Source organism: Eretmochelys imbricata, chromosome 22, assembly GCF_965152235.1.
Source record: "Eretmochelys imbricata isolate rEreImb1 chromosome 22, rEreImb1.hap1, whole genome shotgun sequence".
In the NCBI taxonomy this organism is placed as follows: domain Eukaryota; kingdom Metazoa; phylum Chordata; order Testudines; family Cheloniidae; genus Eretmochelys; species Eretmochelys imbricata.
The window spans coordinates 4,995,753-5,019,547 of NC_135593.1; the positions used below are offsets into that span (position 1 = coordinate 4,995,753).

Consider the following 23,795-nt stretch of genomic DNA (forward strand, 5'->3'; position numbering starts at 1 on the left):
CCACTTAGCACTTCCAAGGATATCTTTAATATCGCAGCAGACCGTAGCCAAGGGATAATGAAATTATGTCTTGGTTGGACACACCACAAAAGGGGGTGTACAGGTCCCAAGGACGTGGTAATAAGCATCCAGCATTTAACGCTCAGTACAAAGATGGGCAAAAGGCAACATCCATGTCCAGCATCCCTCACTTTGGTCTCCTAAGCTGCTGGCTGCCAAAGGAGGCAGTAAAGCTTAAAACAGGGAGTTCAGTACCAATTCCCAGCCAAGCTGGCTGGGGCATTCGGCACCCCAGCAGGTTATTAACATGCCCTTTTTAAAAAACAAAACAAAACAAAACACAAACTTCCACTCCCTGAAAGTCTGCTGTGCTTTTGGCTTCTTTGGATGCAGAAGTCTGGGGTGTTTCCCAGGCCAGAGGAGTCAGTGGCTGCACAAATTGTTTTCCTGAGAGGTAAGTTTAAAGTGTACCCTTCAGCTAAATGTCTGCAACAACCCAGATAAAGAAAGCACAGGGCAGTAACCTGGGAAGGGGACCTCGTGCGGAAGGCACTGGAATGTAGCGCAAGATGTGGGTTCAGTTCCCAGCTCTGCCTCCTTAAGTGATCTGAACAAGTCAATTATGGCTAGATTTTTAAGGGATCCAGGAGCTCCCACTGGAAATCTGCCCAGTAATCTCTGTTTCTCAGTTCACTTATGTGTAAAATGGGGGTGGCGATACATCTACCTCCCCGGGTGCTGTAGGGTAGATTCACCATAAGGCATTCAGACAAACTGATCCACTCCATGGCAATGACCTTTCCAAGAGACAGGTTTCAGAGTAACAGCCGTGTTAGTCTGAATTCGCAAAAAGAACAGGAGGACTTGTGGCACCTTAGAGACTAACCAGTTTATTTGAGCCTAAGCTTTCGTGAGCTTCCGATGAAGTGAGCTGTAGCTCATGAAAGCTTATGCTCAAATAAATTGGTTAGTCTCTAAGATGCCACAAGTCCTCCTGTTCTTTCCAAAAGAGGAACTCAGCTTCTGGCCTGCAAGCAGCATCAAAAGCACCCGCACCAAAGGACAGTTCGCTGAACAGGCTTAAGGGGCTGAACGAAAGGGTACAGCATGAAAAAGTTTCCTGAGCCAATAAGAGAGGCGGTGCTAAAACCCCCCTATAGCTTTCCCTGGACTCGGAAGGCCTGGGCCCCTAGCTGTCAGCCAAGGGATTGGAACAGACCCCAGAGCCTCTCTTCATAAAGCCCAAATGGGATGTGAATGGGCTCTTGTGCTGCCTGGCTCCAGGGTGGGGTTCTCCCCCTGCGGCACAGAAGAGGCTGGCCCATTGTCAAGATCCACAGGAATTCAGCTGCTTTTAGTCTTTGGTTTCTTTGTCAGCAGTTCGGCCACAGAGGGACCAGCAGGTGTCTTCCTTCTGGCACCTAAGGGGAGAAACAAGCAGCCAGGTTATTAGGCTGAAGAAGGCAGGACTGTCCTGTCTTTCCAGCTCAGACACTGCAGTACAGCCCTAAGGTCTGTGGCTGCTGGCAAGCTGGCAGACTCAGGAGAGTTTGGCATGTCTCAGATGGCAGGGAGAGCCATACAGCAGTAATAATAAACAACACATTAGCTCTCGTATAGCATCTCTCATCCGTAGGTCTGAAAGTGCCTTACAAAGAGATTGGTAGTGTTATCACCATTTTATATATGGGGAAACAAGCACGGGGAGGTCATGTGACATCCCAAGGTCACCCAGCAGCTTAGTGGCTGAGCTGGGACCAGAACAGGGGTGGGCAAACTTTCTGGCCCGAGGGCCACATCTGGGTGGGGAAACTGCATGCTGGGCCAGGACAGGGGGTTAGGATGCGGGAGGGGGGTGCGGTGAGCAGGAAGGGGCTCAGGGCAAGGGGTTGGGGCAGAGGAGGGGTGTATGGGGGGGGGCAGAATGCAGAGGAGTTCGGGCTCTGGCCCACCACCGCTTACCTGGAGTGGCTCCGGGGTGGCAGCGGCATGCACCGGGCACTCCCTGCCTGCCTGCCCTGGCCCTATGCTGCTCCAGCACCATGTCCCTGCAGCCCCTGGGGGAGAGGGGGCAGAGAGCTCTGCATGCTGCTCTTGCCTGTGGGTACCTCCCCTGAAGCTCCTGTTGGCTGCAGTTCCCCACTAGGAACTTCAGGGGAGGTACCCACAGGCAAGAGCAGCACAGGGAGCCCTCTGCCCTGTCCCTCCATCCCCCCCGCTCCCCTAGGGGCGGCAGGGACATGGTGCTGGCCGCTTCCCGGAGTGGTGCGGGGCCTGTGGCATCAAGGGGGTGGCAATCCCATGGGCCGGATCCAAAGCCCTGAGGGGCCGGATCTGGTCCCGCAGGCCATAGTTTGCTCACCCCTGGACTAGAACATAGGTGTCCGGAGTTCCAGCCATAGCCACTAGCCATGATGCCTCCCCAAGGGAGGGCTGCTCAGGATTGTCTCCTCCCGTTCCTCCCAGCCAGTACTTTGCACTTCAAATCCCAGCCCAAGAGAGCCAAGCCACAGAGCAGCTCCGGGTAAGGGGGGTAGTTACCTTTCTTGCCACCCCCTCCCTCCAGCTGGGCCGTGGTGCTGGCCGATCGCCGGGTGTAGGCTGCCTTCATCCGCTCCACGTTCCTCTTGCTCACCACCTCGTGCACCACGATGGGCTTGGGGTAATCTTGGCCAATCACACAGCCCGCCTGCTCCTGCACGCTTCGCGGTGCCTTCCACGGCTCGTAGATGTACTCAGCGGGGAACTTCTGGAGGCAAGGAAGGTACTTCCTGCAGGAGGGTCAGGTCCCAAAGGAACAGGCAGGGTGGGTCAGTCAGCCCCACAAGAAATGAGCCGAGGTGGGAATTCAGTGCCGAGCCCCAGGTCCCTCAGGGCCAATTGCCTTCACCAGTATGTCTTAGCCAGCCGGGCTGAGGGGGGCTAGAGCAGGGTACAGGATCTTTGGCCCACTCACTTCCTAGCCTGTCCACTGAAGCTGCCAACCGGGGGTGGGGGTAACGATCTGACCTTCCCACCTGGGAATGGGACAAGAGCTCCCAACTTCCAGGCCAGTCAGCCTCACCTCAGTCCCCGGAAAAATCATGGAGCAGGTCCTCAAGGAATCAATCCTGAAGCACTTACATGAGAGGAAAGTGATCAGGAACAGTCAGCATGAATTCACCAAGGGAAGGTCATGCCTGACTAATCTAATCGCCTTCTATGATGAGATTACTGGTTCTGTGGATGAAGGGAAAGCAGTGGATGTATTGTTTCTTGACTTTAGCAAAGCTTTTGACACTGTCTCCCACACTATTCTTGTCAGCAAGTTAAAGAAGTATGGGCTGGATGAATGCACTATAAAGGTGGGTAGAAAGTTGGCTAGATTGTCGGGCTCAACGGGTAGTGATCAATGGCTCCATGTCTAGTTGGCAGCCGGTGTCAAGTGGAGTGCCCCAGGGGTCAGTCCTGGGGCCGGTTTTGTTCAATATCTTCATAAATGATCTGGAGGATGGTGTGGATTGCACCCTCAGCAAATTTGCGGATGATACTAAACTAGGAGTGTTAGATACGCTGGAGGGCAGGGATAGGATACAGAGGGACCTAGACAAATTGGAGGATTGGGCCAAAAGAAATCTGATGAGGTTCAATAAGGATAAGTGCAGGGTCCTGCACTTAGAAAGGAAGAACCCAATGCACCGCTACAGACTAGGGACCGAATGGCTAGGCAGCAGTTCTGCGGAAAAGGACCGAGGGGTGACAGTGGACAAGAAGCTGGATATGAGTCAGCAGTGTGCCCTTGTTGCCAAGGCGGCCAGTGGCATTTTGAGATGTATAAGTAGGGGCATAGCGAGCAGATCGAGGGACGTGATCGTTCCCCTCTATTTGACATTGGTGAGGCCTCACCTGGAGTACTGTGTCCAGTTTTGGGCCCCACACTACAAGAAGGATGTGGAGAAATTGGAGAGAGTCCAGCGAAGGGCAACAAAAATGATTAGGGGTCTGGAACACATGATTTATGAGGAGAGGCTGAGGGAACTGGGATTGTTTAGCCTGCAGAAGAGAAGAATGAGGGGGGATTTGATAGCTGCTTTCAACTACCTGAGAGGTGGTTCCAGAGAGGATGGTTCTAGACTATTCTCAGTGGTAGAAGAGGACAGGACAAGGAGTAATGGTCTCAAGTTGCAGTGGGGGAGGTTTAGGTTGGATATTAGGAAAAACTTTTTCACTAGGAGGGTGGTGAAACACTGGAATGCGTTACCTAGGGAGGTGATAGAATCTCCTTCCTTAGAAGTTTTTAAGGTCAGGCTTGACAAAGCCCTGGCTAGGATGATTTAATTGGGGATTGGCCCTGCTTTGAGCAGGGGGTTGGACTAGATGACCTGAGGTCCCTTCCAACCCTGATATTCTATGATTCCTGTCCTCACAGACCACCCAACATGGGGGTTACGTCCAGTTGCTGTCAGCCTAGAGCTAGAACGATTCACTGCCACCACCAGTCTTCTGGGTGGAGACAGAAAGACGGAAACCCCCAACCCACCCCCACCTGCGCAGTGTCCCCTCTGCGATGCCATGCCAGAGCCACACCCGGACTGCGGCGCTCGCTGGGCTGTAGCAGACGCCCGCATGGTCCAGGAAGAGGCTGGGCTCCGCCATGGCTCTGCTGGACTTTGCCTTGCACCTACTTGATATACTCTCCGCCCTTGTCCGTCTTCTTGCCGAAGGCGACAGGCGAGTAGACACGGAAGAACTGGTGGAAGAAGGCGCTCGCCGACAGCCACTGCCAGTTGCCAGCGTTCAGGGACCAGTCAGCATCCAGCAGCAACTCCTCAAAGACCTGGGGTGGGAGGAGTGGATGCTTTGTGGAAGGGAAAGATCATGCATAACCCCGTCCCCCCTGCCCCGGGAACCTCCAAAACTTTCAGCTTGGGCTCCTGACCCATGGCACTGAGGAGGGGTGACAGCTGCTCATCAGGCAGCCGGTCCCCGGGGAGTCCCGCCAGGTGGCATGTGGACTCCATTCCCCTCCTACCTTCCCCCCTCACCCTCACGCAACCTGGGTGGGCAGGGTGCCCAGCCAGGAACCCCACTGGCCTTCTGAAAGAATCGGCACCAGAAGTGGAGGGTAAAGACAGCGCCTGTAGGGGGCACTAAATCCCTCTGTGGTTGGTGCCATATAACTGTGATTAGGGAAGGGCTGTCAGAGCAGCCAAGGAGAAGGGGCCATTGGAACAGGTTTGCGCTATCCCCGTGGCTATTCACACCTCCCTTCCCCAGCCTGGCTTAGCTGTGTGGCACTGGGCCCAGAGCCGCAGGCAGGGAAGAGCCTCAGACGCTCCCTAATTCATCGGAACGGGTTTGGTTTCTCACTGGGTAAGAGGCTGCAGGAGTCTCTGGCCGCCCTCTAGTCTCTATTCCCACCCGGCCAGCTGTAGAGCCCAGCACCATGAATGACAGCCCGGAGGTCCCACGTCCCTGGAGGTCTTGTCCAGCAGCCCAAGGGCAAGCCTGATCTCCCCTCTGGCAGTGGCTGCCAGAGGCGGAGATGGGTCAGTGAGCTCCCTCCGGCTCAGGCAGCTGGACTGGAGTAGGGAGGAAACTCCCAGCCTCGTTCCCTGTGGCTCCAAGCAGCATGGGGGGTGATAAGGCCAGCCTTGCTCCTCGCGGCCATTGGCCGTGATGCAATCTCCGCCTCCCTCCCGCCGTTTGCTCATTGGCAGGCATGGTGGAGAGTTCTGGGATGGACTCCAGGCTCTCCACGTCTGCAGGGCAATGGTGTGGCCCTCAGCCAGCCCGTCAGCTTCTTTGTCAACAGTGAAGGTCCTGGAGGCCCCTACCATTTCAGCAGAGCCCTTGCGACATGCCTGACCTTTTGCCCTTGCTCCCAGGATATCCACAGGTCTCCTCGAGTCAGGAAGCAGGCCACAGCGTGCCGGGCCAGGTGATGGATCCAGCCTTCAGTGCGCAGCTGGGTCATGATGGCATCTATGAAGGGGTAGCCCGTCCGGCCCTGCCAAGGAAAGAGCTTCAGTTTAAACCTCCAGCAAGCTAACCCAGGCAGCCATGTGCACGGTACACTCCTGGCTTCACTAGTGAGGTGTGGGGCTGGTGGCCGGACCCATAGAGCTAAGAGACCAATTACTGCCACCAGTCAAGGGAGATCTCTGATACCTCGAGCGGCAGTTACTGTATTTTGAAGCTGAAAGACCAAGGTTCTAGCCTTGGCTGCCCACACCTGTCTGCGGTATCTGGTGACCAGGCCTATTGTCTGCCGAGTGTCTGTTCCTCGCATCGTCCCTACCTCGTCCCTGTATTGAGCAGTTCTCCCTTTGAGGCAAGTATGGGTCAAATTAATCCCTGGTGGAACTCCACTTAGAGTTACACCAGGATGTACTCGGGCCTGACAGCCAGGCCGTCTCTAAGTGCGTTCCCTCTAGCCAGCACGACCGCTAATCCCCTTGGTGTCAGCACTCGGTTCCCAACGCTCAGTGGTGGGAATAGCCCCACTGGTGCTGGGAGGCAGAGGGACGGCCCTGCCAGGAGTGCACTAGAAGGAAGATCAGGCGGTAGGGCTGCTGGCTGGGCTCCCTGAAGCCAGGGCGGACTCACCAGGCCCTTCCCTTAGGGGCGCAGTTTGTTAATTCAGATTAAACCCTCCCTCCAACTGACCTCTCTCGGCCCTTTGCAAGGATCACCTGACCCCTTCCTAGCTGGGTCCAATAATCGAACTCTCTCCCCCGGCCCTGGCAGACCACCTTGCTACAAGGCTCTTGTCACTGGGACATCATTGTCATTGGCCCATATTGCCAGAAATAGGTACCTCACTCCAGGCTCTGAGGTGCTCTGGATTGTCATCCCAGTCCACCTGCACACAGATGGGGTTGCCTTCCATCTTGTTGAAGTTGGGGATCCCAGCTCCTGCCGTATAGAAGAACTCCCTCCACAGGAGCTGCCCGTGCAAAGACACGGGCGGGCTGGAGTGTTTCCTCTGTCAAAAGAGGGCAGACGTCATTCTTGTCTCTGGCACGTAAGCGAGGAGAGTCCCGGAGAAGGGATCCAATGGTGGTTCCTTATCAGGGATTACTGCTGTTGGTTTCCCAGGCATTCATATACCCAAACACTGACTGGAGTTTAAGACCTCTGGAAAATGAGGGATTAATAGTACTGGCTAGAGCTGGGCATAATCCACGGAGGCGTTGTAAAAGCTTCCACCACGCATGCAGCTCTGCCAAGGTACCTCACTCCTGATCCACATCAGCCTCTGCTCTTCTAGGCCTGGGCTTTCTTATTCAGAGGCTAGGATAGAGCCAAACCCTAAAATCCCTTGGTTTTATGGACAAACTAAGCCTAGGACGAGCCATGAGACAGATTTTCCTTTGTGATTCTAGGGTTTAAACCCAAGAAGTTAAGGTCTAAGTCTAACCAACTGCATCAACCAGCCCACCCATCCTCCTCCTGCTAAGGGGTTCTGCTGCCGTTCATGCCCCGTTCCCATTGGCTCAGAGGCAGCATCCTCACTGACCATGCCAGGAAGGTTATTTGCCTACACAGAGCAATAGATCTTATTCCAAATGTCCCACATCGGTATGAGCCAGCAGCCCTTGCAGGGCAGAGAACTCTAACCTCCACAGTGCTCCTTTAGGCCTAACACACGTGCTGGCAGGCAGCTGCCTGATAAAAGAGCTGCCAAGCAAAACTTACCCCCTGGTAGATTTCAGCCAACCTCCACCAGAAGGTTCGCACTGACAAGCATCCAAACTTGATGTAAGGACTCAGGACGGTGGTGCTAGGGCTCAGGGAGTTGGGCTCAGTCTGGGGCTTCTGGAAATTACACACCCAGGCCTGAAAAAGGACAAGAGAAGCAGATGAGAGGTGCCCAAAGCCAGACAGGGAAAAGCACAGAGGACTCCCTGCCCAAGGGAAGAGGATGGCCAAACTATATATGATGGAAACCACTTCAAGCCAGGATATGCAGCAGCACCCCTAGTTCCAGCACCTATGAGCCTGGTACCATAATAAAACAGAGAGCGGAGTAGTTCCATGTACTGTCATTCTAATTAGCGTTTTCCACCCGCTTTGCAGTCACTTAGCACAGGGGTAAGTGATCGCAGGTGCAAGGCAACAATGCATTAGGCTTGGGGTCTTTAATGGAGCAGCTGGCAACGCTGTACCTATAGCCACGGTCCTGGATCTCTCCAGGACACTCCTGCCAAAGCCCATGTGGGCTCAGCACAACGTTGCAGGGAATCAACCTGAGATGTTTCTCTTACGCTGTTTGCTTGAAAGCTCAAGGGCTTAGTGCCTGCCCCAGGCCTCAGAGCGGGAGAGGGGATCAATGTTAACTACCCTACCGTTCTGTTCATATGCAAGTCAAGCCTGCAAAGTGCCTCAGACTCTCCTCCTGGGTAGAGGCGAGGACCTGCTTGCTCAGGGTCTTGACCCAGCTCCTCCAGCGTAGGGATCCCATACTCTGCATCGTGGTTGTCTTTGCAGGGGGTACAGCAATCTGCGGTAATAGGCACAGTCAGTACTTCCGTGCACCATCAACACTAAAATATATTGTACGTTTGTCCAACCTCTTTAGTTGTAAAGAATCTCAAAGTGCTTTATAGAACTAAACAGGGATCGCTGCACCCAGCACTGAAATGCAGCCACCTCTGGAATGGAACATGGCAACTGCTTTACAGCCTCATAACACCACTACACCAGAGCCTAGGAGAAGAAGAATCCCATGTCCCATGGAAGCTGCATGGGGATTTTTGGAACACAGCAGGGGAAGCCCAGAATACCAACCACAGAAGCTTGCAGTCCGAGTGCTGGGACATGTCCCCCTGGCAGAGAACCACCACATTGACAAAGACTTGTCCCATACTCACTGTCCACAGAATCTGGTCTATACCCAGCCTGTTATCAATCCCTTTAGTGTTCCCAGCCCCAAGAACCCACACAGTTCCACAGAGGCAATCCCCGGCTTCCAGGACTCTGAGACTGGGCCTTCAGGCACCAACAAGCCCTGTCTCTTTCGGAGGCTCCCTGCAGCGAATCCAGCCAACCCAGACTCTTGCAGAGGCTTGTACTGGGCCTGTCAAGGCGCAGTGCTCTCACTGGGTATTTGCAACAACCCACACAGCCTTTTCCAAACAAGGGAGCCATGTATGAGTCACCTGGCTATGGAAGCTGGAAGGCCTTATGTTAGCCCAGAGAGGCAGAGTTAAGCCATAGGCCAGCCTGGCCAAGCCAGTGCAAATGCCAGCCATGCCGGGTCGGACTCCATCTCCGTCCCAGTCTCTCTCCCTTGTCCGGTCCCAGCCGGGGGAGAGCAGCCAGTTTCTTCAGAAGCCCACCCTCCATTCCCACCCAGGCAGAGCTCAGCCCTTTGTCTCCAGGCAGGGCCACGCTGCGTTCACCCCGCCCCGCTTGCCAGAGCGTCCCACTGCTGCGTGTCGATGGAACTTCCTGTTGTCACTCGGGACCCTCTCTTGATCTGGGTCGGTTTCAACCAATTCCTTAACGACCCTGTTTGTTCCACCCACATAGTGAGGTGACACACACCTGTAAGGAAGGAAACTTGGGGACATATACGAATCATTAAAATATTACCAAACCCTTTGTCCCACTCACCCTTCAGGTTTTCCAGAGTGGGAGCTGGCACGGGCCGCTTCGGTGGTCCCAGCGCTGCCAGGAGCGTCTGCAGGCGCACATAGGTCAGAGGCACCTTGCCATTGTTCTCAGCAATTACTCTGTGAATAATCAAAGGGACCTATCACCGGGTAGAGCCCACACAGCAGAAGACACTGGCACCCTCTTTTGCTGGGACTCCAGGGGCTTTAATGCCCAGCAATGAGCAAGCCACGTGAGGACCCCACTCCTGGGACCCACCTGTCGGTGTCATACAAGGTGTTGGACACTTTCTGAATAACCTGAACGCCATGTTCAGCCGCCAGCCTCACCACCTCGCTATCGCGCTGCCTGGAGTAGGGCTCCGTGTCTGTCTCGAACGTCAGCCGTGTCACCTTCCACTCTTTAAAGAGGACCGGGAATATCTCTGTGGGGCGGCCACGCACCACAAACAGCCTGCGGAGATGTCACCAAAACCTAGTCAGCCAGCGGCGAGGTAAACAGCAAGGCCCAGGAGTCCAGGCTTGGTGGCTGGGCTCAAGAGAGAGCACTGTGTGGTGGGAACTCTAGTCTATACATACATTCATCCTAGGCCACTTGCAAGCATGGCATGTTGGAACTTGTCTCCATGGGTCACACCTCCATGTCAAAAGTCAGGGCAGCTACAACCTAATCCATTTTATGGCCTGTGGGGTGGATCCCTCAGGAACTGTTGGGTTCCTCAGGCTTAGAGTGTCGCTCTGAATTCTACTTCTGACAGCAGGGAACACAGTGCATGAGATCTCTCCATACCAGGTCCCTTGGAACTCCTATCCCTCCACAGGTGGGACACTGCTTGTAAGCAGCAGTTGGCTCATCCCAGGGTGGGAAGGGAAATGCAGACCACATAGCTGGGGAAGACAGCGGTCCCACTTGGGATCCTGGTAATGAGGATACTTAGGAACCCAGCTTCCACCCCTTTGGCAAAGTAGCTCATGTCTAAGACCTCTCATGCATGCTGCACGCTTCATCTCTATTAGGCAGCTGGAGATGCAGAGGATTGTGAGGAACCTCCCCCTCCCCAGACAAATTCATCCCCATCATCCCCTCAGTAAAAGCCTTTCTGCTGCTGGCTACTCCAGCCCTGTAGCCTGCCTTCGCTGCGCTTGCTCTCATAACAAAGTGCCCTTTAGAAAGGGCCACACAATCCCCATTCAGTTAAGCTCAAGCAGCTCCCTGACCTTCTGGGGCTGCTCCTGATCCTGCTTTGGAACCGCATAGAGGGATGTGCACTGGGAGCCCATTTCTGCATCGCCCGGCACCGGCACTCACACCTGGGCGAAGTGCGCGTCGCACACGACGAAGTCCGAATGGCAGCCGTGCACTGGCGTCACGATGTCACAGGGTGCAGAGCTACAGAGAACCAGGCCCTGCGTATTTGTGGGGGGGAGGGAAGCAGCTACCCCTGTATGGCTCATTCATCTAGCAGATGGAAGCATTATATCATTAAAAAGTAACAGTTCTGAACTGCGGGGGGAGGAGGAGAAAATACATTTGTTTGACTTAGATTGAAATATTCAGAGGAAGGCAGTTCTCCAGGCACAGAACCTGCCAGCACTTTGCACTGTGAATCTGCAGCTCATTGGCACCGTATTCTCTTGGACAGGGAGCTCCAGACAACTGGGACCAGAGGGACCCAAGGAAGCAGAATTCTGGCATCTACTGGGCCCACCCTGCAAGCCCTGTATGTACACAGCTCCCAGCGAACGCGATGCAGGTCCCATGTGGGGAGGGTTAACAGAATCAGGCCCTTTGTTTTTCCAGGTACCAGAGACAACCCCAGCACTCTAACTGTATTAGCCCTCCCTACACTAGTGCCGAGTATCTGCCTGGACTGGACTTGCCTCGAGTTCAGTTTCTGGAGGCTCTCGTCCAGATCTCTCAGCGACTCAACCAGAAACCTCCAGCGGTTGACGCTGACCCGCATGTTCTTTGGGAACCAGGGGTCGAGGATGAAGATGGGATACAGCTTGTGGCAGTCTGTCATCGCTGCCAGCAGGGCCGGGTTATCGTGAAGGCGAAGACCCTTACGGAACCAGTGGATCGAGATGTGCTTCATCCTGAGGGTTCGGCTCCCTGGTCAGTGCCTTGCTTCTCCTTCCTCTCAGTGTCGGGTCCCCTGAGGGCAAAGGAAAACTAAGGAAATCACCTTGAGAACAGGCACGTGACTCCCCTCCCCCACTCCCCGAGCCAAACAGCACTGAAAGCAATGAGTTAGGTGCCTAAATATCTTGGGATCTGGGAAATCAGTGGGAGGTGGGCACCTGGAAACCTTGGAGGATCCGGGCTGACGCACTCAGGGCTCAGTCCAGCCACACAGATTGAATATATTCTTCGGCTGACTAGATAGCAAGTGTCAAAAATCAGAACGGGGGGGGGGGAAATAGGTGCCTGTGTGAGAAAAAGACCCAAAAAACCAGGACTGTCCCTATAAAATCAGGACATCTGGTCACCCTACATATTCTAAGGCCAGGAGGGACTCTGCCCATCACCTCCTCTGAGCTGCATACCAAAGGCCACAGGACGTTCCCGGACTCAGTTCCTGTTTGGACCACAGCAGATCTTTGAGGAAAGCAGCCAGCGAGGGAGAATCCACCCCAGCCCTGGCTACATTGTTCCAGTGGTTAATTACCCTCACTATTAAACATGCGCACTTTCTTTCCAGCTATTGCCCTGACAGCTTTGCAGAGGCGGACTCTGCAGTGGCCGCATAGGCCCATCTCCGCTTCCTTCTCACCTGGGTGCTCCTCCTTGCGGGGGCCCAGCAAGCGGCTCCTTCCCCGGCATCCCCCAGCAGCCTGGCTGGGTAACGCTCGGCTTCCAGGGCTGGAAGCGAGGTTACGAAACAAGCCGCTGTCAGTCAAGGGGCGCGGGCCTCGCAGGCACCCAACCAGGGGGACTTCAAGCCACCGAACCCGCCCGGGGAGGAGCAGCGGGAGCTGGGGCCCCTTTGGGCGGGTCCGTAGCTCTGATCCGGTGGCCAGGGCAGGGCCGGGCCGGGGGAGAGCCCATGGGCCCCGGGCGGGGTCTAGCTGACGGCGCAGCTGGGCTCCCCTCCCCGCGCAGTGCTAGGGGCAGGACGGCGGGGCTTGCGGGGCCCACGTAGAGCGGGCGGGGAGAGGCACCGGGGACGGGTCCCGCCGCTGCGCTCTCTCCCTTGCTCTTGGCGAGCTTTGGCCAGGGCCTGTCCGCAGCGCCCGGCCGCCCCGTCCTGCAAGCCGCTTCCCTGGCAGCCCGCGGCCCGGGGAAAGCGGTGCCCGCAGCGAGCCCCAGCCCACGTGCCGAGCTCGGGAGCCCCGCCCTGGGGCTGCACCCTGGCGCGGGTGCCCCGCCGGAGGAGGCGTTTCCTCGCAGGGCCAGGGGCGGCCGCCGACTTCCCCGGCCCGTGGCTGCAGCGGGGAGGCGGGCCCCGGAGCGGCGGGAGGAGCGCGCGGGCCCCGCGCCCCCAGAGCCCGGCCGGACGCGCGGGGCTGGGTGAGTAGCCGCCTGCAGCCTCCCCGCCGGCGCTCCGCCCCGGGCAGCCAAGGCGCGCAGCGGCTCCCGGCCTCCCAGGGAGCGGGGCGCCCCCGCCGGGGCAGGAAGCTGCGGCCGGAGCGGGGCAGGCGTGTGCCTGGCAGCCGGGTTTGTTCCCTTTTTCTTTTTAACTTCTTCAGATCCCTTTTTGAGCGTGGCAGGCTGCGGGAGGGCGGCTGGTGCCAACCACAGCAACACCCTGGCCCCGCCCCCTCCGAGGCCCCGCCCCCGCTCATGCCACCCCCCCCGCCCCCCCCGGCTCTCCCTGCCCTGGCTCAGTTTCACCGCACTGGTGCAGGGGGCTGGGCTGTGGGAGAGGGTGAGGGCTCCAGAGGGGGGCCGGAAATGCAGGCACTGCCCCTGCACCTCCTGTTGGCCACAATTCCCGGCCAATGGGAGCTGCGGAGCCGGTGCTCAGGGCAGGGGCCGCGCGCGGAGACCCCTTGCCCCTCTCCAGGGGATACAGGAGTGTGCTGGCCACTTCCGGGAGCAGCGCGGGGCCAGGCCAGGCAGGGAGCCTGCCTTAGCCCTACTGCACCACTCGGCTTTTAGCAGCCTAAAATCTCTCGGTCTGGCTGCAGTAGCCTCTGGGAGATAGAGGCTGATTCGGGAGACTCCCAGCGAAACTGGGAGGGTTGGCAACCCTAGGGGGTGCAGACCCAGAGCGTTGCCAGGGGCTGGCTGTGAGTCCGTTTTGTGGAGAGGGAAATCCATGGGATGTAGGAAAAAAGCCTAGGGGAGCTCTACAAAACTCCACTTGCTATTCTAAGTTCCCTCTAAGCTGCGTGGCTGCCTACCTGCCTATTAAGCCCCGCGCAGGGGCTCAGGGCTGCAGCCAGGGGAGAGGCGCCCGTCCCCGCCGGCCCAAGCGCGGACCTGCTGCGGCCGGGGGAGTGGTGCTCTGCCACAGTGGGGAGCGGCCGTGGCCAGGGGAGAGGAGCCCCTCCCTCAGCCCAGCACAGGCCCGCCAGAGCTGCCAGGGAGAGATGCCTCCCCAGGTGCTGAGCTGCTGCAGCGAGAGAGGGCTAGGGGGAGTCCTCTCTCCCCACCACAGCCCCAGGGCAGCCTGCACCCCAACCGCCTCATCCCTGGCCCAACCCCAGAGCTCACACACACCCCCGCACCCAACCCTCTGCCCCAGCCCTGAGCCCCCTCCCACACTCCGAACCCCACACATGGATGTAAAAATTTAGAGGGAACACTGGCGCTATCCCCAAGCTGCTGGATATTTCTGCTACAGTGAAACAGTTAATGTTGCCACTTACAAGACATTGTTAGGTTTCAGGGTTATCAGGCAGTGAGATTAATGGAAGAGCCCCTTCCACTCTGATCTCTCACTTCAGGCTCTCTGCAGACTTACCAGGATAGCTTGACATCCAGGTCACTGGTTGGAGGCTTTCCTTGGAAAGGGCTTAGAGGGCTTTAAAAAGTGCTGCAACCCTGCTGGCCTGGTGTGATGGCTCCATCACGACCCACTTCCTCTGGGTCAGCTGGTGGGCCTGGGTGGAGGGCGCTGGGCTTGCACCCTGCCCCGATGGAATGATGCCTCCAGACTCAGTGATGTTCCAAGAGCTAAAGGGCTTCCATGAGGGCAGGACCATTTCACTGAAGGCCCGTGGCTCTGCACAGCTCCCATCTCCAACAGATGGCCTCACTTGTGATCACTGCCAGGAGCTGCCCCAGGCCAGGGGTGGCTGAGCAGAGGGAGGACGCCGTGTAACATTGTGCTCTTTGCACTGACTTATGATGGGGAATCTCCGCCTGGCTGAATGAAGACAATACCACTGAGCCTTGCCACCCCTCTGGCCTAGCCCCTTCCCGACTTGTGGAGCCTGAGCTGTGCCCATAGAGAGGTCTCCATGCAGCTTCCCCTTCCAAACCTCCCATCACATGACTGTTGTTAGGAATTATGAGGTAAGGCCCAACATGCTCAGCCTCTTATGAGACAAACATAAAAAGCCCCTGCCCCAAGGAGCTCCCGCTCTGGGGGACAGATGCAGAGAAGATGGGATGCACTGGTGCTAATTTAAGTGTATAACTCCCTTCCCGCAGCACAGAGGTCCTTCGCTGCTGTGTATAGCAGATGGTTATAATCTGCGAGCCCTAAGGCTGCACACGCTACTTAATTTTTGTAAGGTCACTTGTGCATTTAGTTATTACTAAGCGTTGGCTTGTTAGAGTAACACGAAGGCTGGGACAGTGCTCGCTCCTCTGCTATTGGAGGGTCACTCAGGAGCACTAAGGCGGCAGACATCGGCTGCGTGTTGTAGAGTTGTGGGTTCTGGAGCTACACACTGGTTCATTATTGCTCAGGCTGCATCCATTAGTTTGACATGGTAGGGTCCTGGGGGAGGGAAAAGGTGAGCAAGGGGAAATTTTTATCATATTTGAAGCATTTGTTTTAGGGGGACAAAAACAAATGACAATTTGGCAAAGAAATACAAATTTTTAAAAAATCCAATTTTTGGCCCCAGCCTCAGCGGTGTCATTATTTTCAGACAAGATTCTGAAACAACCAACCCCAGAAGGATGCAAATCATGTGCTAGGGAAGGGCTGGATAGGGCACTCCTAGTATATAGTCTCACTGCCCCTTTGCATTCCCCATCTGTTTGTTGCAACCATCTTCTCTTCTCATACTTAGACTGTAAGGTCTTCTGGGCAGGGACATCTTTTTCTTACTCATTTGCATGGTGCTGAACATAGTGTGGCTGGTGCTCTTGGGGCTACCCCCAGATGAATAAATAATTACACACAGCTGTTTTTTTAACCTAGGAAATCATGCACGCAGCTAAATTAAAATTAAAAGAGCAGGTGCTCCCCCATTCTCTCTCCCTCCCATCTTGTGTTAAGATCATCTTTTGCTAGAGAGAGCAGGACAGGGATTGCTGATTCTTTTAATTTGTGTTCTTAGTTAAATTTTGTTGTAACCCAGGAGGGAGACCCTGAGATCAGCTTTCCAGAAATAATTGTACTGTGTTCCTGGAAATATCATGTGTGTGTTTTTAAGAACATAAGAATGGCCATACTGGGTCTAGCCCAGTATCCAGTCTTCTGACAGTGGCTGTTGCCAGATGCTTCAGAGGGAATGAACAGAACAGGGCAATTATCCAGTGATCCATCCCCTGCTGTCCAGTTCCAGCTTCTGACAGTCAGAGGTTTAGGCACACCCAAAGCATGGGGTTGCGTCCCTGACCATCTTGGCTAATAGCCATTGATGGAACTATCCTCCAGGAATGTAGCGAATTCTTTTTTGAACCTAGTTCTACTTTTGGCCTTTGCAACATCCCCTGGCAATGAGTTCCCCAGGTTGACTGTGCCTTGGGTGAAGAAGTACTTCCTCTTGTTTGTTTTTAAATCTGCTGTCTATTCATTTCATTCGGTGACCCCTAGTTTGTGTGTTTATATGAAGGGGTAAATAATGCTTCCCTATTCGCTTTCTCCACACCAGTTGTGAGTTTGTAAACCCCTATTATATCCCCCTCGGTCGTCTCTTTTCTAAACTGAACCACCCCCATCTTTTTAATCTTTCCTCAGATGCAAGCTGTTCCATATCCGTAATCATTGGTGTTACCCTTCTCTGCCCATCCATGCGAGGTGCACCGGGTGTGGGCAGGCAGGCTCAGCGAGGCAGGAGCCAAATGTGAAGGGGCTTAGTGTGTCAGGGATCCAGGTGTGGGTTGAGAGGATTCTTTGTGGGGCAATCTGGGTGCGGGCAGCTCAGTGGGGGATCTGGGTGTGGGGGGGGATCTGGGATGCACAGGGGCTTAGTGAGGGGTTCTGGGTGCAACGGTAATGGGACTCTGCAGGGGGTCCAGGTGAAGGTGGTTGGGGTTCAGCAGCGGGGGTTGGTGTGGATGCTCAGTGGGGGAGTCCAGATGCTGTGGGAGTGGGGCAGGAATCCAGATGAAGCTGGTTGGAGTTCAGTGGGGTGAGGATCCAGGTGTGGGTGGCTCATTGGGGTAGTCCAGGTGCAGGGAGAGTGGGGTCTAGCGGGGGAGGGTCTGAGTGTGTGGGGGAGCTGGATGCACAGGGGTTGGGGGGATAAGGGAGCAGCTCCCTGTACAGGGATCCCTCTCCCTGCAGCTGAGGAGCGATGGGTGCAGAAAGCGGGGGGAGAACTTTGCAGAGATTCCTGCAGCTGGGAGAGAAATCTGGGGGTGGGTCTGACCCACCCTGGATGCTGTGCAGGGGAAGAGGAAGTCCCATCCTCACCAGCCCAGCTGGGACTCGCAGCTGAGCCAGGCACAGGGTAGGAGCCACCAGCCGGGTCTTCCCCAATCCTGCCCCCTGCCCCACAGTGATTTACTTCTCTGCCAGCTGCCCTGGGCACCTGAAACATACTGCTTGGGAGGGTCGCTTGACCGCTCTTGTGGCTTCCCCGTCAGAAAGTCATTTTTCTGTGAAGAAGCAATGAAATCTGCAGGGGACATAAATTCTGCGCATGCGCAATGGCGCAGAATTCCCCCAGTAGTACTCTTGGCAGTTCAGGGACTTGGACAATGCAGATGCCACAGAGAGCGCCACAAAGACTGGAGCTGAAACAGAGCCTGCCTGCCTCCCCTGTTCCTAAGGGACACCCAGAGCCAGGTGGAGGCTGAGCTATGAGCCCAATAGACAAACCAGGCTGCAGAAAGCCTGCATGTAGGTGGGACCACCCCACTGTTTGAGTTGTGCTCCTGGGCGGGACTGAACAGTTGTTACAAGGCCAGAGCCTGCCTGGTTGCATCCCGGGAGGGTGGACTTAAGCCCGGGGGATCAAGTGTCCACTCTGCAAAGAGGGTGCTCTGCTCAGGCTCCCAAGGATTCCTATTTGGGTGGAAGGGTCCTGGCATCTTTGGGGGTATTTCCATATGCTGAGGTCTTCTAAACACTGTGCTTGTCTAAGCAAAGCTTGAGCGAAAAACAGCCTTTCCCTCTTTTCCTTATTTTAAAGAAACTGCATATTCAACAATAAGGATCCAAACGTACTCTGGCTCCTGTTCTTGCAACACAAGAGAACCCAAAGTATCCCGTCTGGTGCTTGCAAAAAGAAAAGGAGTACTGTGGCACCTTAGAGACTAACCAATTTATTTGAGCATAAGCTTTCGTGAGCTACAGCTCACTTCATCGGATACATACTGTGGAAAATACAGAAGATGTTTGTTTTTATACACACAAATCATGAAAAAATGGGTGTTTATCACTACAAAAGGTTTTCTCTCCCCCCACCCCACTCTCCTGCTGGTAATAGCTTATGTAAAGTGATCACTCTCCTTACAATGTGTATGATAATCAAGGTGGGCCATTTCCAGCACAAATCCAGGGTTTAACAAGAATGTCTAAGGGGGGGGGTTTAGGAATACAAGGGGAAATAGGTTACCTTGCATAATGACTTAGCCACTCCCAGTCTCTATTCAAGCCTAAGTTAATTGTATCCAATTTGCAAATGAATTCCAATTCAGCAGTCTCTCGCTGGAGTCTGGATTTGAAGTTTTTCTGTTGTAATATCGCAACTTTCATGTCTATAATCGCGTGACCAGAGAGATTGAAGTGTTCTCCGACTGGTTTATGAATGTTATAATTCTTGTTAAATCCTGGATTTGTGCTGGAAATGGCCCACCTTGATTATCATACACATTGTAAGGAGAGTGATCACTTTAGATAAGCTATTACCAGCAGGAGAGTGGGGTGGGGGGAGAGAAAACCTTCTGTAGCAATAAACACCCATTTTTTCATGATTTGTGTGTATAAAAACAAACATCTTCTGTATTTTCCACAGTATGCATACAATGAAGTGGGCTGTAGCTCACGAAAGCTTATGCTCAAATAAATTGGTTAGTCTCTAAGGTGCCACAAGTCCTCCTTTTCTTTTTGTGAATACAGACTAACACGGCTGTTACTCTGAAATCAGTCTGGTGCTGGTTCTTTGGAGTATCTGTTCCCCTGCCATGCTACAGCCAATATCCTTAGCAACAACCCTTGGTGATTTGTGATGGAAGGGTGTGATATCTGTTGGTGGGCAGGATAGCTTTTTAGTAAATGGATTTAGTGCAGGCTAGATGGCCTGGGAGAGTGACGTGCCCTGCCTACCCCAGACCAGACACCCATGGCAATGAGTGATCTCTTATGCAGCGCTTGCTAATGGAGTCTGCATGTGGAATACGCTGATTGTTCTTCCCCCAGGAGTTGGGGGCACGGGGTGCAGTGGTAAAGAAGCAAACATGATCTTTTTATTCTGGAATTGTACAGCGCATAGCACAATGGGTCCTGGTCTTTGACTGGGACTCCTAAATGCTATGGGCCTACAAATACATAATATGCTGAATTTAATACCAGCATTTAATACCTGCTGACCAGTTGTCCTTTCCCTGTTACAGGCCAAGATTCATGTGGGCACTTCTCATCTGACTGTTATCCCGATATGGCTGGTGAGTAAACAAGGAGCACGTTGACAGCATGATCTGATTGAGTGAGGGGCTGGGAACAGGAGGCAGAGCGTCTATCCCTGCTCTGCCCCTGACTTGCTATGAGCCTGGGAGAGTCGGTTTTACTCTGGTGCGTTTTCCCCATTCTGTGGACCAGGGATAACGTACCCAGCTCTATAAAGTGCTTTGCTCTCATAGCTGAGAAGGGACATAAGCGAATCACGAACCACCCCTCGTCCGTTTCAACTCTCACACACCTTGTAAGATTCTAAATGAACCATATCGGCTCAGGGCAGGGACTTGGCCATTGCTGCGGACAGCCTCAGTGGAGATCTCAGCTCAGTGTGCAGCTGAGGTCCAACCCCCTTCCAACCTAGCAAGTAAGATGGTGGGCTGCAGAAGGAATGAGATGGAGAACACAGAAACCTATCATTAGTAACAGATGTAAATCAACTGTGTAGTCCTCTCTGGAATAGTGTGTGCAGTACAGCTACCCTGTCTCTAGGAGGACGATGGGAGTTAGCGAGGCTTTTGAGAAGGGCAACAAGAATGATCAAGGCCATGAGAATTTTCCCTAGGAGAAAAGATGGGATTGTTTACTTTAGAAAGTAGACCACTAAGAGGGGAAGTGTAGCAGAGGTTCTTGGGCCAACCACTGCCTCAGTTTCCCCTCTCAGATGGGGCTCCACAGTGCATTTAGATCACCCAGGTGACCTAAGCCTCCAGCTGAGTCAGGAGAGTCCCACCTCCTAGAGTTGGGGTCAGAACAAAATCCCAAATCTTCCACCCCATCCACAGCCCTTCCTCTGCAGGAAGAAGGGCAGAGTGATCCAAGCCAGGACCCTATCCTGAGGCTCCAGAGGGTATTTTAGACCTGATGCCCAGTGGCTCCAGTTAAAACCTCCTTGAAGGCCAGAATTTGTTTAATTGGCTTTTGATTACAGCCCAGCCACTCAGATCCGAATCTCCCTGTGCCCTTCCATGCCTGGAGCTATACGGAGTGGCCTCTCTCTCGAGACACTGTTGGACTAGACCTGGCTGCTCCATCTTAGCACCAGACCAGTCTGCCCAGGTCCTGGGGCAGGGCTGACACTGGTCTCTGCGACTCAGCTCCCAGAGGGCCCCATAATAAGAAAGCAGGAGGTTCAATGTCCGGAAATGCTCCTTGTGGTGCATGGGGAAGGGCTGTGAATAGGCCCAGGAGGCATTTCAGCCTTCAGTGAATCTTACTCTGGTCTCTTAAACTCCACAGGCTGGGTCAGGCGGCTCCTGCAGAAACCCAAGCAAAGCTCCAGCTCCGCAGAAAGCAGCTTGAACACCAAACAGTCACCTTCCTCCTCCTCCTCCTCGGCAGTTGTCACCAGCTCTTCCACCAGCAGTTCAGTGGCCAGCCGGTCTCCTGCCTCCCAGGTGAGCATCAGCAGCTCAGGGAGTGCCCGCTGGGCCAAGAGCTATGATGTGTGTATCTGCCACAGCAACGGGGACTTTGAGTTTGTCGAGGAGATGGTCTCCTATCTGGAGAGCCAGCCCGAGGGCATCCGCTGCTTCCTGCAGCTGCGGGACGCCATGCCGGGGAGTGCTATCACGACGGAGCTCTGCGACGCTGTCCAGAACAGCCACTGCTGGGTCCTGCTAATAACCCCCAGCTTCCTCGAGGATCCCTGGTGCAGGTACCAGATGCATCAGGCGTTGGCAGAGGCGCCGATGGCCAATGGGCGCACCATCCCCGTGCTGAAGGGCATTGACCGGAGAGACTACCCCCGGGAGCTGAGGTGCCTCTATTACATCGATGTGACGCGCAAGGAGAATGGCTTCAGGCAGATTAAAGACACGATCCTGCGCTGTAAGTAAACCATAGGGGGCAGTCGGCTTCATAATGGGCCCGTATAGGGTGTTGGCTGTTCACTCTGCACAGGCTAAGCTAAACAACCTGGAGTGACCCTTCGATCATACCCTGCATTTCTGTTGCACCTTCTGGGCTTCTCACCAGCCATGGGGTGGAACACAGCAGCTGTCTGACAGCCCACAGACACTGTACAACCTTCTGGGATGGGAATAGAGAATCCTGTGTCTCTGTGAAACTGCAAGGGAAGATCTAAAGAGAAGGGGCTGGGGCATTTGTATCCCATTGGAGTGGGGTACAGTGTAGGATCTCTCTCTGGGAGGAGAGGTACAGATACATTGCAGTGTGACAATGCTGGAACATCAGTCCAGCTGATATCCCTTAGTGACCCTGGTTTCTGCCTTGCGTCCCTCAGACCTGCAGGAGCTCTGTCAAAGCACCATGAGCAGAATAGAGTGACGGGAGTCCTGTAGGGGAAGGGAGCACATCGAGAAAGCAGATCCCGGCCGAAGGGAAATGGAACGAGAATCCACAGTGCTGTTTCCAAAGTCTCTGGAGCTGCCTCATTTGATCTCAGTGGAGAGCAGATTCCAGGCGGTCTACGGCCAAGGTCCCCAATGCACAAAACACCTACAGAATTACAAATGGGACTGACTCTCACGAGGGTTTCTGAACAGAAGCATTTCTCTCGCGTCAGGCTGCTCCGCACCACGAACACTAATAGCCGGCACCGCTGAGAGGACAAGCAAAACATCTAGCACCAATGGAGAGCGAGGCTTACACGTGGTGTCTGGTGCTGAACACTTGGAAGAAGCATGAGGCTTGTTCCATGTTGTACTGTACAGTGCGGGGGACTTGGCAGGAATCTGGAGCTTGAGCGTTGGTGACTCCAAGTAGTCAAGGGTAAACACAGCTAAATGGAGTTTACCCTCTTCTCATTTGGGGAGTAGGAAGTCTAGTTTAGGGTCCGTCCTTTCAGGAAGCGTATAGGCAGCTAAATCTCTAATGACCTTCCAAAAGCCAGTTTGGAGCTGGTACAATACACACTCTTGCCTATGTTAAATTCCTCCAAGCCCCAAGGAGGATAGGTGCCAACTCCAATATATATTTTCCACAGCTGTTTGGGTGGCAGCTGCCGATCAGCTGGGGGAGGCGCTGGGGGGAGAGGGGAGAGCAGCAGGTGGGTGGGGCCTCAGGGAGGGGCGGAGCAAGGCAGGAAGACGCGGAGCAAGGGCAGGGCCTTGGGGAAGGGCAGGGCCTTGGGGCGGGACAGTGGAGCACCCCCGGGGGGAAAAAGAAAACTCAACACCTATGTCAAGGAGTATAAACTGACATGAAGTTTTCCCCTTTTGGAGCTGTAACACTCATATAAAGAGGAGCTACACATAGGCTCATCTTTGGTATTTTGAGCGTAATGTCAGTTTTAGTCTTGATTTTTACAATTGTAATTTAAACGTGTGTACAAATGAATGCAGAAAAGTGTTATTTTTATCAAATCTCCTCTCTCGCTTTTTTTTTTTTTTTAAAACGGGTGGATCTAATGCTGGTGAAAGCGCCTAAACTGACAGCTCACTGAACTGTTTATGCAGTGCCCAGGTTGTAAGCTGTTTTTCTTGTTCTTCCTCTCTACTTTCCACCTGCCCCTCCTCTACACACACACACACCCCGCCCCGCCAGCTCAGACTAGGAAGGACTCCGCCTTGGGAGAGGAGTTGGGGATTGTTTAGGAAAAGTAGTTGAGTTTTTAGTTTAGGCTTAGCTAATACTCTAGTTAACCCCAACCTAAACTTGGCGGTTTTCCTAGCAGAGATGCAGAATCAAACCTCGTAGCGTGGTCCTTGTTTTTTTTGCTGGCTGAGTTGTAGCCTAGGAAAGTCTGAAGAGTCCATGTTACTCTGTTAAGATCCAGGGAATAAAAGACTCTGGCACTGGGTGCTTGCTTTCTTTTTTACAGACCCCATTTTTTAAAAAACTGACTCCTAAAATAATTAACAGATTTTCACGAACATTCATTCTGAACTTCAAGAGTGCTTTTGGAGCTACGCAGTATTTGTCACCATCTCGAAGAGGTTAAACCTCTGTTTCAAGTGCACAGCTCAACCTTAACTATAGACATGTAACTGGTCCCTCCACAGTCACTGGAAGTGGAAGATGTTCAGCAATAGTTGGAAAGTCCAAGTATAGGGTTGTCAACTGTCTAATTGCACAAACCCAAATACCCTTGCCTTGTCCCACCCCTTCCCAAGGCCACGCTCTTGCCCTGCCCCTTCTCCGAGGCTCCACTCTCCCGCTCACTTCAGCCCCCCTACCTCCATTGCTCGCTCTCTCTTACCCTCACTCACTTTCACTGGGCTGGGGCAGGGGGCTGGGGTGTGGGAGGGGGTGCAGGCTCTGGGCT

At 54.2% G+C, this 23,795-nt stretch overlaps 2 protein-coding genes across 5 annotated transcripts; one reads left to right on the forward strand and one right to left on the reverse strand.

Annotated features, from left to right (window-relative positions):
- Positions 1-925: 925 nt before the first annotated feature.
- On the reverse strand, positions 926-14,590 carry LOC144278474 (cryptochrome-1-like). 2 transcript variants are annotated; one of them, XM_077839791.1, is made up of 11 exons: positions 14,510-14,590; positions 11,481-11,772; positions 9,859-10,053; positions 9,601-9,719; positions 8,331-8,485; positions 7,681-7,821; positions 6,800-6,967; positions 5,849-5,989; positions 4,665-4,816; positions 2,542-2,771; positions 926-1,421 (listed from the first exon to the last, which is right to left on the reverse strand). In XM_077839791.1, the coding sequence occupies exons 2-11, from the start codon at positions 11,693-11,695 to the stop codon at positions 1,345-1,347; spliced, it is 1,593 nt and encodes a 530-aa protein (XP_077695917.1). In that variant the 5' UTR covers positions 11,696-11,772; positions 14,510-14,590; the 3' UTR covers positions 926-1,344. The 2 variants fall into 2 exon arrangements, with proteins under 2 accessions (XP_077695917.1, XP_077695916.1); XM_077839790.1 differs by lacking the exon at positions 14,510-14,590 and adding an exon at positions 12,374-12,863 and having other exon boundaries at positions 11,481-11,755.
- On the forward strand, positions 13,053-23,300 carry TIRAP (TIR domain containing adaptor protein). Of its 3 annotated transcripts, none has more exons than XM_077839792.1 (4): positions 13,053-13,110; positions 19,507-19,557; positions 20,807-21,397; positions 21,813-22,603. In XM_077839792.1, the coding sequence occupies exons 2-4, from the start codon at positions 19,551-19,553 to the stop codon at positions 21,854-21,856; spliced, it is 642 nt and encodes a 213-aa protein (XP_077695918.1). In that variant the 5' UTR covers positions 13,053-13,110; positions 19,507-19,550; the 3' UTR covers positions 21,857-22,603. The 3 variants fall into 3 exon arrangements, with proteins under 3 accessions (XP_077695918.1, XP_077695919.1, XP_077695920.1); XM_077839793.1 differs by lacking the exon at positions 13,053-13,110 and adding an exon at positions 14,979-15,063 and having other exon boundaries at positions 21,813-22,598; XM_077839794.1 differs by lacking the exon at positions 13,053-13,110 and adding an exon at positions 17,320-17,399 and having other exon boundaries at positions 21,813-23,300.
- Positions 23,301-23,795: the final 495 nt, after the last annotated feature.

Bases quoted from the DNA above. Each gene is read 5' to 3' on its own strand.
- LOC144278474 (XM_077839791.1), bottom strand. From the start codon at position 11,695: ATGAAGCACATCTCGATCCACTGGTTCCGTAAGGGTCTTCGCCTTCAC. The intron at 7,822-8,330 runs GTAGGGTAGTTA...GTCCTTTTTCAG, and splicing joins ACTTGCATATGAACAGAACG to GCCTGGGTGTGTAATTTCCA. The intron at 1,422-2,541 runs GTAACTACCCCC...TTCTCCCCTTAG, and splicing joins GGGAGGGGGTGGCAAGAAAG to GTGCCAGAAGGAAGACACCT.
- TIRAP (XM_077839792.1), top strand. The intron at 21,398-21,812 runs GTAAGTAAACCA...TGCGTCCCTCAG, and splicing joins TAAAGACACGATCCTGCGCT to ACCTGCAGGAGCTCTGTCAA.